This window comes from Oncorhynchus masou, chromosome 12 (genome assembly GCF_036934945.1).
Source record: "Oncorhynchus masou masou isolate Uvic2021 chromosome 12, UVic_Omas_1.1, whole genome shotgun sequence".
In the NCBI taxonomy this organism is placed as follows: Eukaryota; Metazoa; Chordata; class Actinopteri; order Salmoniformes; family Salmonidae; genus Oncorhynchus; species Oncorhynchus masou.
The window spans coordinates 73493381-73510127 of NC_088223.1; the positions used below are offsets into that span (position 1 = coordinate 73493381).

The 16747-nt window shown below is 40.9% G+C and overlaps 1 protein-coding gene across 1 annotated transcript in view; it reads left to right on the top strand.

Annotated features, from left to right (window-relative positions):
* Positions 1–367: 367 nt before the first annotated feature.
* LOC135550802 (cell adhesion molecule 1-like) overlaps positions 368–16747 on the top strand; it is a 485176-nt gene continuing 468796 nt past the window's right edge. Inside the window, exon 1 of the mRNA XM_064981924.1 lies at positions 368–446. Coding sequence (XP_064837996.1) covers positions 374–446 — 73 coding nt within the window. The 5' untranslated portion in view covers positions 368–373. The remainder of the gene's footprint in view (positions 447–16747) is intronic.

The window sequence follows — 16747 nt, forward strand, 5'->3', positions numbered from 1 at the left end:
CACCTATATGATACTTCCCAGTTCATGTGACGAGCCATCTATGAGTAATCTAAGCACTGTTTGTCACAAAACAAATAATTAGGGAAGTTTTGAAAATTCACTGGATGTTTTGCCTTGAACCCTTCACACAAAAATGATTCAATGTTCTGGAATGGTTGAAAATAAAATAAACGATTTTCCCTCAGTTGTGCATTATTCAATAAGAACCCACCGTAACACTTGTATAACCTTTCTTAGTTGTTTCACCATCTTTAAAAAAAATGAATTTGAATTGTTCCCTCCCCACCATGCATATCATTAAAGTGATTCGCGTTGTCGCTCGGTGAAGTAGCTAGCTACTACTCGCGCAGCCAGATTGAAGCAGGTGTACAACATGGCGATCACAGGCAACGGATCTCTCGCTACACTTCTATTTTTGTTCGTGATTCCAGCAGCTCTTCACAAAGGTAGGATTTCGACGAAAAACTAAACAAACCTACGTCTTTTTAATGATTTTATATGGACATGGAGGAGTGGGCAAAAATGAGTCTGCATTCAGAGCGAGCTTTTTTCTGGATGTGCCCGTATAATTTTGAGTGATAGTTTATTAGTTAAGCATTGAGTGTAGCCTAACTGTTCTTCAAGTTGGAATACGATACTCCATGTGCCTAAAGAAGACTCAAATATTTGTTACATTCTTTAAATATTTAAATTTCACTCATAGCCGTTACAGATGTTTCTGTCTTCCATACCAACCCCTCAACACAAATCACTTTGGCTAGTTTTCCCTTAGTCTTGAGCCCTGTGCCACTGTAATACTCACAAAGCTGCAGCTGGGAGTTTAAATGAGCGAAATTGGATTTGAAAATAGTTTATTTTCCAAAGTATAAAGACCATAAAATCAACTTCAATGTACAAGTTTAATATTGTTAGTTATAATTAACCAGTCAGATGTTCTGAACACTTTTGTGTTGCGAATGTCCAGATTCTGTTGAACGCCGTAGCCTACAATGAATACTGAATATTTGTAGCGGGAGCTATTCTGAGCGCGTTACCATGCTGAAGTTTAGGCTAATTTACATTGCATCACTTTACCGAAAAAATGCCCAGCTTTATTACATGTATGTAGACATTTGATTTAGTTTGCTCAAACTATGATCCATAGGCTTACTGGTGATTGAATAGTCACTTTGTGTGTCGCATGTGAGACCTGGCAGACTGATACAGCTAGGTATATATGTTGCTAGGTAGGCTACTCTGAAGCTATACCTTACAGTTGAATGCCCAGTGAACGGTGTCAGTGGTGTACAGTACACCGATGGAGACATAAGTTGTTAGTGGTGCTGTTTTGATTTTGCTTGCTTCCTAAACACCTTTTAAAAGTCAAATCAGTGGCTTAAAATATAATATGAGTGTGTGCTGTTATAGACTAGTCAACTGGATAGGCTATTACACATTGTCAGCTGATTCAGTATTGCAAATACTGTTTAATGCCAGGAGCTCTAGCAAGAGATGCGTTGGGAATACAATTCATGATGAATGAAAATATGGCAATTCAGATGTGGCTAGCTGAACTCGATTGAATCTCTGCAATTTGTGTCATATATACTGTAATTCATGTTTGTTAAAAATTCAATGTGAACAAAGTTATTTATTGAATTATCATAGCCTAGTCTTGTGGAAACGAATCAATGTTTCTCTGAAAAACCTGGCATGCGGTTTTTCAGAGAACACACTTGTTTTTCGATGCACCCATCTCTTTTCTACAACGTGTTGATTTACAATGTTGGGTAAACTCTATCAATTATGCAAAATAATATGCCAGGCTACTCAGTCAATAGGGAGTTTAGTTTACTGTAATCATCAACAGGTTCATCCTAATTAAGCTACCAAGTACCAACACCTACTGTATATTCTATGACATAGCTGTCCACAATATGTGCACACAGCTTGGGTAGCCTTTATCTAGACAAAGCACTCACACTGCTAGGCTGAATATTTCATAGACATTAAAACCAGTAGATGGTGATAGTGCTGACTTCATCCACGTATTCCAATGGAAAACTCCCAATGGCGCATGAAGCCGGAAGTATTTGAATTTGAAGCATGCCATCAAAGATTTGCTCAAGTGGCACAGTGGTCTAAGGTACAGCATCTGTGCAAGAGGGGCCACTACAGTCCCTGGTTCGAATCCAGGCTGTATCACATCCAGCAGTGATTCGGAGTCCCTTAGGGCGGCGCACAATTGGTCCAGCGTCGTCCGGGTTTGGCCGGGGTAGGCCGTCATTGTAAATAAGTATTTGTTCTTACCCGACTTGCCTATTTAAATAAAGGAAAAAAAAATACAATTAAAACGAGAGACCATAGCCTATCGTTTCCAATGGGAAAACATGTGCCATAGTGGGCAGAACATGCAAGGACGGGGGCAGAGCCAAGCATGAGCAAGTGAGATCCTATTGGTGCGTTCTAGTATCATGCATATTTCCATTAGGGAATACCTACTCTGAAGTGCGCTTGTGCATCAACAATTTTCCCCTTTGCACTCCTTTGAAACAATGCAATTTTTTTTTTTTTTTGCAAAGGGTAAAGTCTACAAATCATCCACTTTGTTCATAACAGATTCTAGTTTTGGGAACAGAACTGTATTGAGGTCAAATTTTTCAGCAATGAGAAATCCATCTTCTCCCACTGCCCGCCAGTGGGCTTCCTCTCATAACCATATTTGATAGTGATTAGAAACGTCAAGTGTATTCTTCACATTTATACAGTTGAAGTCGGAAGTCTACAGTTTAAGTTGGAGTCATTAAAACTTGTTTTACAACCACTCCACAGATTTCTTGTTAACAAACTATAGTTTTGGCAAGTCAGGTAGGATGACACAAGTCACTTGTGCATGACACAAGTAATTTTTATAACAATTGTTTACAGACAGATTATTTCACGTATAATTCACTGTATCACAATTCCAGTAGGTCAGAAGTTTACATATACTAAGTTGACTGCGCCTTTAAACAGCTTGAAAAATTATGTCATGGATTTCGAAGCTTTTGATAGGCTAATTGACATCATTTGAGTCAATTGGAGGCGTACCTATGGATGTATTACAAGGCTTACCTTCAAACAATGCCCGACAGACGGGGGCGAAGGATACTGTCTACCATTGTGCACTAGTTAAAGCTAGCTACCGTTGTCGCCCCTGCCTCTTCTGTGGGATTTATCGGCGGTTGGCATCCAACATTATGGTGCATTATGGTGCGCCCAAGCCTCCCACCTACAGTTGAATTCGGAAGTTTACATACACTTAGGTTGGAGTCACTAGTTTTTAAACCACTCCACAAATTTCTTGTTAACGAACTATAGTTTTGGCAGGTCGGTTATGACATCTACTTTGTGCATGACACAAGTAATTTTCCCAACAATTCTTCAGACAGATACCTTCAAACTCAAACTGTGCTTTGCTTGACATCATGGGAAAATCAAAAGAAATCAGCGAAGACCTCAGAAAAAAATGTGTCTGGTTCATCCTTGGGAGCAATTTCCAAACGCCTTAATGTACCACGTTCATCTGTACAAACAATCGTACGCAAGTATAAACACCATGGGACCACGCAGCCGTCATACCACTCAGGAAGGAGACCTGTTTTGTCTCCTAGAGATGAACGTACTTTGGTGCGAAAAGTGCAAATGCATATTTATATAGAAAAATCTCATTTTACATTGGCTCGTTACGTTCAGTAGTTCCAAAACATCCAGTGATTTTTGCAGAGAGCCACATCAATTTACAGAAATACTTATAATAAACATTAATAAAATGGAATTATAGATACACTTCTCCTTAATGCAACAGCTGTGTCAGATTTTAAAAAAACTTTACGGAAAAAGCACACCATGCTAGAATCTGAGTACGGCGCTCAGAGACCAAAACAACCCAAACAGATATCCGCCATGTTGTGTAGTCACAGAAGTCAGAAATAGCATTATAAATATTCACTTACCTTCATCAGAATGCACTCCCAGGAATCCCAGTTCCACAATAAATGTTTGTTTTGTTTGATAATGTCAATAATTTATGTCCAAATACATCCTTTTTGTTAGCGCGTTCAGCCCAGTTACCCAAATTCAAGACGTGCGCTCACCAGGCGCAGACAAAGTCAAAAAGTTCCGTTACAGTCCGTAGAAACATGTCAAACGATGTATCAAATCAATCTTTAGGATGTTTTTAACATAAATCTTCAACCATGTTCCAACCGGAGAATTCCTTTATTTGTAGAAATGCAATGGAACTCAAGCTACCTCGCACGTGAACGCGCGTGTCCAGCTTGTGGCTCTCTGGCAGACCTCTGACTCAGTCCCCTCTCATTCTCACCCACTTCAAAGAAGAAGCCTCAAGCAAGGTTCTAAATACTGTTGACATTTAGTGGAAGCCTTAGGAAGTGCAATTTGACTCCATAGACAGTGTATTTGATAGGCCAAGAGTTGGAAAAACTACAAACCTCAGATTTCCCACTTCCTGGTTGGATTTTTTTCTCAGGTTTTTGCCTGCCATATGAGTTCTGTAATACTCAGACATCATGTTTTCTATCCAAATCTACTAATAATATGCATATATTAGCAACTGGGCCTGAGTAGCAGACGGTTTACTCTGGGCACCGTATTCATCCAAGCTTCTCAATACTGCCCCCAGCCCAAAGAATTTAAGGACAACAAAGTCAAGGTACTGGAGTGGCCATCACAAAGCCTTGACCTCAATCCTATAGAACATTTCTGGGCAGAACTGAAAAAGCGTGTGCGAGCAAGGAGGCCTACAAACCTGACTCAGTTATAGCAGCCCTGTCAGGGGGAATGGGCCAAAATTCACCCACCTTATTGTGGGAAGCTTGTGGAAGGCTACCCGAAACGTATGACCCAGGTTAACCTCTTGAAACTCCCCATCCCGGATTCGGGATCGTGACTAAAGCCTCAGGCTCATTAGCATAACGCAACGTTAACGATTTCTGAAAATCGCAAATAAAATGAAAATAATGCGCCTACTCTCAAGCTTAGCCTTTTCTTAACAACACTGTCATCTCAGATTTTCAAAATATGCTTTTGAACCATAGCAATTCACTAATTTGTGTAAGAGTATGCTAAGCTAGCTTAGCATTTTGAGTAGCATTTAGCACGCAACATTTTCACAAAAACCAGATAACCAAATAAATAAAATCATTTACCTTTGAAGAGCTTCGGATGTTTTCAATGAGGAGACTCTCAGTTACATAGCAAATGTGCAGTTTTTCCTGAAAGCGTCTTTGTGTAGGAGAAATCGCTCCGTTTTGTACATCACATTTGGCTACCGAAACGAACCGAACATTCAGTCACCTACAACGTCAAACTTTTTCCGAATTAACTCCATAATATCGACCGAAACATGGCAAACGTTGTTTGGAATCAATCCTCAAGGTGTTTTTTCACATATCTCTTCATTGATATATCGTTCGTGGAAGCCTGCTTTCTTCTCTGAATTACATGGAAAAATACTTGCAGCTGACTTTTGCGCACCAATTTCGGCGCAGGACACCGGGCGGACACCTGGTAAATGTGGTCTCTTATGGTCAATCTTCCAATGATATGCCTACAAATACGTCACAATGCTGCAGACACCTTGGGGAAACGACAGAAAGGGCAGACTCACTCCTCTCGCATTCACAGCCATATAAGGAGACAATGGAAAACGGAGCCTCAAAAATCCAAATTTCCTGGATGCCGTCTCATCTTGGTTTTGCCTGTAGCTCACGTTCTAGGGCACGCACAGAGAATATCTTTGCAGTTCTGGACACGTCAGAGTGTTTTCTTTCCAAAGCTACCAATTATATGCATAGTCGAGCATCTTTTTGTGACAAAATATTGCGCTTAAAACGGGCACGTCTTTTTATCCAAAAATGATATAGCGCCCCCAGAGTTTCAACAGGTTAAACAATTTAAAGGCAATGGTACCAAATAATAATTGAGTGTATGTAACTTTTAACCCACTGGGAATGTGAAGAAAGAAATAAAAGCTGAAATAAATCACTCTACTATTATTCTGACATTTCATTCTTAAAATAAAGTGGTGATCCTAACTGACCTAAGAACAGAATTTTTACTAGGATTAAATGTATTTGGCTGAGGTGTATGTGAACTTCCTACTTCAACTGTTCATGTGAGTTTTCGTGAGATTCAACTTTTCATAGATAGCTTTTAATCGTTTGTAGCTCTAACCATTCGGACTCCACAGATGTTTCTGTAAAAAGACTCGGCCCGGGCCCCTTCGGGATCTGCCCTTGTCTCACAAACGCCTCTCTAGCTCAGCCCCCGTTAATCACATAGACTAAAATTATGAGGAAGAAATAGACAAATCCAATGATGCAACCCAGAAGTCTGTTGCTCTGACACACTATTTAAAAGGGGTTCGAAGTCTAAAAGGTGGTGGCATTGCAGTGGGTTAACGCAATAGCAGTTGTTCCATTTGATTTTGCCCCTTGCCATTGTTTCCCAGCTAAACAGAATAACCATACAGTTTTCTTTATAGCGGGCTGGTTTCACAATCCCAACAGATTACTCCAAACATCAGAGGTCGACCGATTATGATTTTTCAACGCCGATACCGATTATTGGAGGACCAAAAAAAGCCTATACCTAATTTTATTTTATTATTTTTTAAATTATTTTACCCCTTTCTCCCCAATTCTGTGGTATCCAATTGGTTGTAGTTACGGTCTTGTCCCATCACTGCAACTCCCATACGGACTCGGGAGATGCGAAGGTTGAGAGCCGTGCGTCCTCCGAAACCCAACCAAGCCGCACTGCTTCTTGACACAATGCACATCCAACACGGAAGCCAGCTGCAACAATGTGTCAGAGGAAACACCGTACACCTGGCGATCCTGGTCAGCGTACACTGCACCCGGCCAAACACAGGAGTCGCTAGGGCGCGATGAGACAAGGATATCCCTGCCGGCCAAACCCTCCCCAACCTGGACGACGATGGGCCAATTGTGCTCCGCCCCACAGGCCTCCCGGTCACGGCCGGCTGGGACAGAGCCTGGGCTCAAACCCAGAATCTTTGGTGGCACAGCTAGCACTGCGATGCAGTGCCTTAGACCACTGCGCCATCCGGGAGGCCCTATACAGAGTAGAAAGTAAAAGTGCAATATTTGCCATGTAAAGAAGCAAACGTTTAAGTTCCTTGCTCAGAACATGAGATCATGTGAAAGCTGGTGGTCCCTTTAAACATGAGTCTTCAATATTCCCAGGTAAGAGGTTTTAGGTTGTAGTTATTATAGGACTATTTCTCTCTATACCATTTGTATTTCATATACCTTTTGACTATTGGATGTTCTAATAGGTACTTTAGTATTACCAGCCTAATCTCGGGAGTTGACATGCTTGAAGTCATACACAGCGCAAAGCTTGAAGCATTGCGAAGAGCTGCTGGCAAATGCAGGACAGTGCTGTTTGAATGAATGCTTACGAGCCCGCTGCTGCCTACCACCACTCAGTCAGACTGCTCTATCAAATCATAGACTTAATTATAATATAGTAACACACAGAAATACTAGCCGTAGGTCATTAATATGGTCAAATCCGGAAACTATAATTTTGAAAACAAAACGTTTATTCATTCAGTGAAATACGGGACCGTTCCGTATTTTATCTAACGGGTGGCATCCATGAGTCTAAATATTGCTTTTGCATTGCACTACCTTCAACGTTATGTCATAATTACGTAAAATTCTGGTAAATTAGTTCGCAACGTGCCAGGCGGACCAAACTGTTGCATATACCCTGACTCTGCGTGCAATGAGCGCTTGTTAATAACCTCTCTAGGGTATGTGGGACGCTAGCGTCCCACATGGCCAACATCCAGTGAGATTGCAGAGCACCAAATTCAAATACAGAAATACTCATTATAAAAATTCTGAAAACAAAACATATTTTACATAGGTTTAAAGATTAACTTCTTGTGAATCCAACCACTGTGTCAGATTTCAAAAATGCTTTATGGCGAAAGCATACCTTACGATTATTTGAGAACATAGCCCAGCAGACATCATTACAAACAGTAACCAGCCAAGTAGAAGAGTTACACAAGTCAGAAATAGAGAGAAAATGAATCCTTTACCTTTGATGATCTTCATATGGTGGCACTCAGAAGACATTCATTTACTCAATAAATGTTCCTTTTGTTTCGATAAAGTCTCTTTATATCCGAAAACAAAACGGAGGTTTTCTTCAGTAATCAACAGGCTCAAAGGTAGTCAAAACAGGCAGACAAAAAAATCCAAATTGTGTCCATAAAGTTCATAGAAACATGTTAAACAATGTTTATATTCAATCCTCAGGTGGTTTTTAGCCTAAATGATCTATAATAGTTCAACCGGACAATAACGTCGTCAATATCAAAGCTAAACAAGAAAGGCACTCTCTCGGGTTTGCGCATGAAAAAGCTCTGTGACACGACAAGAGTCCACTCATTCAGACAGGTCTTACTCCCTCATTTATCAGAATACAAGCCTGAAACAATTTCTAAAGCCTGTTGACATCTAGTGGAATGCATAGGAACTGCAAATGAGTCCTAAGTCAATGGATACTGTAATGGCATTGAATAGAAAACCTACGAAAAATCCATTCAGGAAGTAGGTTTTTGCCTGTCAGTTCTGTTATACTCAGACACTATTTTAACAGTTTCGGAAACATTAGTGTTTTCTATCCAAATCTACTAGTTATATGCACTTCATATCTTCTGGGCCTGAGTAGCAGGCTGTTTAATTTGGGCATGCTTTTCATCCAAAATTCCAAATGCTGCCCCCTGCCCTAGAGAAGTTAAATCACCCGTTTGGTGAAGTAGGCTGTGATTCAACGATAAATTAACAGGAACCGCATCGATTATATGCAACTCAGGACAAGCTAGATAAACTAGTAATATCATCAACCATGTGTAGTTAACTAGTGATTATGTTAAGATTGATTGTTTTTTTACAAGATAAGTTTAATGCTAGCTAGTACCTTACAGCGTCTTGCTGTTTCGCATAACAGGTAGTCAGCCTGCTGCGCAGTCTCCTCGTGGGGTGCAATGTAATCGGCCATGATCGGTGTCCAAAAATGCTGATTACCGATTGTTATGAAAACTTGAAATTGGCCATTCCGATTAATCAGTCGACCTCTAGTTTGGAGTATGGATATCCTTTTTAGTGAGATTGAATCCGTTAACCTCTTTAACTCTGTTTAGGTCATTTGAGCTCTCATTTCCTAACATAATTTGAATGCTTCCCTTCCTGTATCCTATATTGAGTTTGTCTAGTTGTCAAGACAGCAGCTCAGTGATTTGAAAGCTGGTGTGATGCACCGATATTACGATTTTGGCCAATATCCAATATTTTCCTTGCCAAAAATAACGATGCCGATATGAACCATTTTAGCTGCCTTTTAACTATTTAACTGCACTAGAATGCTCAAGCAGTGAAGTTTCTGCTCTGTCTGTTCGTTGCCTCTCACCCTCGGTGCGCACTGTCACTGTGTCCGTTTCCATCTTGTCCTGCTGTCTATGTAACATAAACCCTGTTTCTTGTCTGCATTGAAGTAGCGAAAGCGAAAATCACCCACGACAGAGAACGGTTGCTTGTCAAGGGCAATGAATTCCATTATCTTGGCGTTAATGATTTAACGCTGAAATGTTCTTACTCTTTCAAATGACTGCTCGACTTGTTGACTGCTCGATCCACACAGCATACATTGTGGGCTAGGGTAGGAATGCTCTGTTGTGGAGGTCGACCGATTAATCGGAATGGCCGATTTCAAGTTTTCATAACAATCGGAAATTGGTATATTTGGGTGCTGATTTTTATTTTATTTTTATTTTAATATTTTTTTTTTTTTTTACTAGGCAAGTCGGTTAAGAACACATTCTTATTTTCAATGATGGCCTAGGAATGGTGGGTTAATTAACTGCCTTGTTCAGGGGCAGAACGACAGATTTTCACCATGTAAGCTCGAGGGATCCTATCTTGCAATTTTACAGTTAAGTAGTACAACTCAATAACGACCTGCCTCTCTCGTTGCACTCCACAAGGAGACTGCCTGTTACGCGAATGCAGTAAGCCAAGGTAAGTTGCTAGCTAGCATTAAACTTATCTTATAAAAAACAATCATAATCACTAGTTAACAACACATGGTTGATATTACTAGATATTATCTAGCGTGTCCTGTGTTGCATATAATCTGACTGAGCATACAAGTATCTAGGTATCTGTCTGAGCGGTGGTAGGCAGAAGCAGGCGCGTAAACATTCATTCAAACAGCACTTTCGTACGTTTTGCCAGCAGCTCTTCGTTGTGCGTCAAGCATTGTGCTGTTTATGACTTCAAGCCTATCAACTCCCGAGATGAGGCTCGTGTAACCGAAGTGAAATGGCTAGCTAGTTAGCGTGCGCTAATTGTCGTTGTGTTGCTGGTACGAGCCCAGGGAGGAGCGATGAGAGGGACGGAAGCTATACTCTTACATTGGCAATACTAAAGTGCCTATAAGAACATCCAATAGTCAAAGGTTAATGAAATACAAATGGTAAAGAGGGAAATAGTACAATAATTACTATAATATCTACAACCTAAAACTTCTTACCTGGGAATATTGAAGACTCATGTTAAAAGGAACCACCAGCTTTCAAATGTTCCCATGTTCTGAGCAAGGAACTGAAACGTTAGCTTTCTTACATAGCACATATTGCAATTTTACTTTCTTCTCCAACACTTTTGTTTTTGCATTATTTAAACCAAATTGAACATGTTTCATTATTTATTTGAGGCTAAATTGATTTTATTGATCTATTATATTAAGTTAAAATAACTGTTCATTCAGTATTGTTGTAAATGTCATTATTACAAATACATGTTAAAAAAATTGTCTGATTAATCGGTATCGGCTTTTTTGGTCCTCCAATAATTCGGTATCGGCGTTAAAATCATAATCCGTCGACCTCTACTCTGTTGCATGTGTAGCGCAAAGTTTTACGTGTCGTCATTACATGTTATATAGGTATGCACGTCCAGCTTTGACATCGGTTTTGCACATCAGGGTTAAACTGTTTGCATTTTTAGCTAATATCGGCTGATTCCGATATATCGTGCATCCCTAGTGAAAATTGACCTTTATATTTGCTGCTGCTCTGTTTTTCTCTGCTGCCCTGAGAAGTAATGAAGAACAATGGCTTTATTGTGGGGGGAGGTGGGTTGCTGCTGTACCCCTCTGTCAACAGATGACTGGGCTTGGTCACATCTGGTGATGGTGCTCTTAGCCTTCTGTGTCTTTTTGATTATACTTAGTCTTTACTGAGGTGCCAACTGATTGAACAAGTAAAGCTACCAACACAATCCCTGATGAGGGATGTTGGATTAAAATCAGACATTTTGAAACTACTGCACATTATGCCACTGCATTGTGGGAAAAAAATAATATTCGACTTAGAAGATGTCGTCATAACAACGGTCCTAAGACTAGCCCACTGCTCTGAAAAGATTTGTACCAAAACAAATATTTTGATTAGGGCTAGATCTCCCCCCAGAGTTGTTAGGCCCCTAATAAGCTTGTTATAGCAAGCTGTCATTAAATCAGACTAGAATAGCTGCTGAATTATATAAGTGGGCAATTTTTTTTGCATTCATCCATGTAATGCTGGGTCCAACAATGAATTAAAAACATGTATGGAAGCATAAATAATATGCATGCATACCCCTGAACAAACAAATACTACTTCATCATTGTAAGGGAAATGCATCCTTTTAAAATACAGTACAGGTATCTATCAACTGGGCTTATTGGACTTGAGTGATCTGCATTCTCTTGTCTGACATTAGCATAACACTTGCTACTTTTCAGTGAATTTGGCTCTGACGAGACCCCCACTGTCTCCCACAGAATTGGATCCCTTGTAATCATTGTATTCAGATCCTGTCCATTTGTTTTCTACCTATTGCTGCAGTGTCTTGTCTGATGATAGCTTCTCGGCTGTTTTGTCTGCACAAATGCCAGATGCTACAGGATTATACAGTCTAAGGGCTCTATTCAATCTGCATTGCGGAAGGTCAGCTTTACAGTATGATTGAAATTTTAAAGGGAATGTTCCTGATTTTGCAGATACTGCAATCACGGTAGATGCTACATATGTCAATTCAATCTGAAATGACCTTTTACATTAATGTTGAGGAATCTGTAATGGTTCAGCTTTACAGATTGAATAGAACCCCAATTTTCTCTGTCAGAGCTGGGTAATGCAAGGGAAGTCTTGTGTGAAAATGCACACTAGGCCCTCCCTTGTGGTAAATCGTTTGAAGTAGGTAGTGTCCCTAAATAGCACTTATCTAATAACATTGTGTAGAGTTAGAGAATAAAATAAATATATACACACACTGTAATCTACTCTAGCGTGAATACCTTTTATTAGCAATCTATCAACGGGGGCAGCAGTAGGCACAGCCTAGGCCTAGCCTATGTTTTATCCTGAAAATAAAGATGAAAGGAAATGTTTGAACCACGTTGCTTTTCTTAGACAGTTTGCTGCTGCTTTGAAGTGTGTAGTATTGGATGGGCTCCACTTGGCTGTCAGACTAATACCTTCTAGACTGAAAATGAAATGGGTGAGGGAGAAACTAATCCGCATAATAATATTTTTGAGGATTATGGCTGGAGACTAGCAAACTGCCTTCCTATTGATTGGTCGCTTGGCCCTGCAGAAATGACAGAGCGAGACAAGATCCCTCTTAATTCTTACTTAGTTTGGACACTTAGACAGATTTCCTGCCTTATTCCTGATGCCTTCTGTCCTACAATATTGATTAATAATAATAGCAGCAACAGCAGCAGCCACAACAATAACAACTTAAGGGTTATAACAATGATGGCTCTGGGCATACTGAACTAAATGCTCACGGAAGGTAGGTGTTAACTTTTTAAAATCATTTTCAAAAAGCAGTGTTGATGGCATTCATACATAATTAACATTAATTCAGCAACTGATACAGATAAAAGTAGAAATCATCAATAGGCTAGTGGATAGAATAGTGTTTATGCAAAGGTTGAAGTTCATACATTATCACAAGCGGGGATTTGCTAATAGACAGAGTCCATGTGACTGTGTCCCCTCTTAGGTGCTATTACCTCGACTCCTCACTCATCTGAAAGGACAAGACAGGTTCAAGCAATATGGCGGATACTAACATGCTGCGTAGATGGAGTTGCTCTCAAAAGGCCACTTAACGCTGCGCTGATATTGCGCTGATGTCCACTTGACTACTGATGTTAAGCTCAATGTAGGCATAGCTTATTTTTACTAAATCTATTATGTAACATATTTTTCTTCATTTTTATGCAGCCTCTGTGAAATACATGACACTGTCATCAATCATAGGCCTTTGGTGGTTGATTTATGACGGTGCTACTCACATTCCTTCCAACATTTTCTCTCATGGGAAGAATGGATAGTCTTTCTCTTTGTTTTATTGGCACCATGTGCTATACAATATAGTGCCTCGTTCAACTTTGAAATTCTTGCCAGTGGTTGAAAATTCATATAGGTCAATGCCATTTGACAAAAGCTCTTATTCAAACCAATCATGTACATGATTACCCGAGTTTAAATGAATAATGCGCTCTTCTTGGGTATGACTCAAAACAGGCTTTTATGTCTTGACTGAAATTCTGTCATACCCCCCCCCCCCCACTTAAATTTCTATCAACAAAAGACCCTCTACCAAAATGTATGCTGACTAGCATCAGAATATTTTTTTGTAATTCTTTCAAAACTCCTCTTTGTTCAAATTAAAAGGAGGAAAACAGAGCTTTATTCAACACAGCCATTTAAGCTGAAGTGGTCTGATTTGTGTGCTGAATTTATGGAAGTTGTCTGTCCAAGGTTTTCCAACATTTTTGATATTATAGTTTTGTTTTTATTTCTATTCGTTTTTATATTTTCATTGAAATTCAGTTTTAGTTTCAGTTAATTTTCAGATGCACTTTACACGTTTTTATTTAGTTAAGTTTTTAAAATAACTTTTCTATTGTGTTTTATTTTAACAGTGGCAGGCTATACAGCACATACAGTGGGGCAAAAAAGTATTTAGTCAGCCACCAATTGTGCAAGTTCTCTCACTTAAAAAGATGAGAGGCCTGCAATTTTCATCATTCATCGTACACTTCAACTATGACAGACAAATAACCAGAAAATCACATTGTAGGATTTTTAATGAATTTATTTGCAAATTATGGTGGAAAATAAACTTTTGTTATTGACCAAAATACTTCTCAATACTTTGTTATATACCCTTTGTTGGCAATGACAGAGGTCAAACGTTTTCTGTAAGTCTTCACAAGGTTTTCACACACTGTTGCTGGTATTTTGGCCCATTCCTCCATGCAGATCTCCTATTGAGCAGTGATGTTTTGGGGATGTTGCTGGGCAACACAGACTTTCAACTCCCTCCAAAGATTTTCTATGGGGTTGAGATCTGGAGAGGACCTTAAAATGCTTCTTACGAAGCCACTCCTTTGTTGCCCGGGCGGTGTGTTTGGGATCATTGCCATGCTGAAAGACCCAGCCACGTTTCATCTTCAATGCCCTTGCTGATGGAAGGAGGTTTTCACTCAAAATCTCACGATACATGGCCTCATTCACTCTTTCCTTTACACCGATCAGTCGTCCTGGTCCCTTTGCAGAAAAACAGCCCCAAAGCATGATCTTTGCACCCCCATGCTTCACAGTAGGTATGGTGTTCTTTGGATGCAACTCAGCATTCTTTGTCCTCCAAACACGACAAGTTGAGTTTTTACCAAAAAGTTCTATTTTGGTTTCATCTGACCATATGACATTCTCCCAATCTTCTTCTGGATCATCCAAATGCTCTCTAGCAAACTTCAGACGGGCCTGTACATGTATTGGCTTAAGCAGGGGGACACGTCTGGCACTGCAGGATTTGAGTCCATAGTGGAGTTTGGAGTGTGACTGTTTGATGTTGTGGACAGGTGTCTTTTATAGTGATAACAAGTTCAAACAGGTGCCATTAATACAGGTAACGAGTGGAGGACAGAGGAGCCTCTTAAAGAAGAAGTTACAAGTCTGTGAGAGCCAGAAATCTTGCTTGTTTGTAGGTGACCAAATACTTATTTTCCACCATAATTTGCAAATAAATTCATAACAAATCCTACAATGTGATTTTCTGGATTTTTTTTCTTCTCATTTTGTCTGTCATAGTTGAAGTGTACCTATGATGAAAATTACAGGCCTCATCTTTTTAAGTGGGAGAACTTGCACAATTGGTGGCTGACTAAATACCTTTTTTGCCCCACTGTATGTGTTGTATAGTTTTTTGGGGATGACACCTTTTTGCCAGTATGGGGCAGTAATGCATGAGGTGATGTGTGTGTGTGTGTGTGTGTGTGTGTGTGTGTGGCCTCACACACACACTACTGAGCGGTATGACCTCCCTACAACGCCTGGGCATGCTCCTGATGAGGTGGCGGATGGTCTCCTGAGGGATCTCCCCCCAGACCTGGACTAAAGCATCCGCCAACTCCTGGACAGTGTGGTGCAACGTGGTGTTGGTGGATGGAGCGAGAAATGATGTCCCAGGTGTGCTCAATTGGCTTCAGGTCTGGGGAACGGGCGGGCCAGTCCACAGCATCAATGCCTTCCTCTTGCAGGAACTGCTGACACACTCTAGCCACATGAGGTCTAGCATTGTCTTGCATTAGGAGGAACCCAGGGCCAACTGCACCAGTATATGGTCTCACAAGGGTTCTGAGGATCTCGTCTTGGTACCTAATGGCAGTCAGGCTACCTCTGGCGAGCACATGGAGGGCTGTGCGGCCCCCCAAATAATGCCACCCCACACCATGACTGACCCACTGCCAAACCTGTCATGCTGGAGGATGTTGCAGGCAGCAGAACGTTCTCCACGGCGTCTCCAGACTCTGTCACGTCTGTCACATGTGCTCAGTGTGAACCTGCTTTCATCTGTGAAGAGCACAGGGCGCCAGTGGCAATTTTGCCAATCTTGGTGTTCTCTGGCAAATGCCAAACGTACTGCACGGTATTGGGCTGTAAGCGCAACCCCCACCTGTGGACGTCGGGCCCTCATACCACCCTCATGGAGTCTGTTTCTGACCGTTTGAGCAGACACATGCACATTTTTGGCCTGCTGGAGGTCATTTTGCAGGGCTCTTGCAGTGCTCCTCCTGCTCCTCCTTGCACAAAGGCGCAGGTAGCGGTCCTGCTGCTGGGTTGTTGCCCTCCTGCGGCCTCCTCCACGTCTCCTGATGTACTGGCCTGTCTCCTGGTAGCGCCTCCATGCTCTGGTCACTACGCTGACAGACACAGCAAACCTTCTTGCCACAGCTCGCATTGATGTGCCATCCTGGATGAGCTGCACGACCTGAGCCACTTGTGTGGGTTGTAGACTCCGTCTCATGCTACCACTAGAGTGAAAGCACCGCCAGCATTCAAAAGTGACAAACATCAGCCAGGAAGCATAGGAACTGAGAAGTGGTCTGTGGTCACCCCCTGCAGAACCACTCATTTTATTGGGGGTGTCTTGCTAATTGCCTATAATTTCCACTTGTTGTCTATTCCATTTGCACAACAGCATGTGAAATTTATTGTCAATCAGTGTTGCTTCCTTAGTGGACAGTTTGATTTCACAGAAGTGTGATTGACTTGGAGTTACATTGTTGTTTAAGTGTTAACTTAATTTTTTTGAGCAGTGTA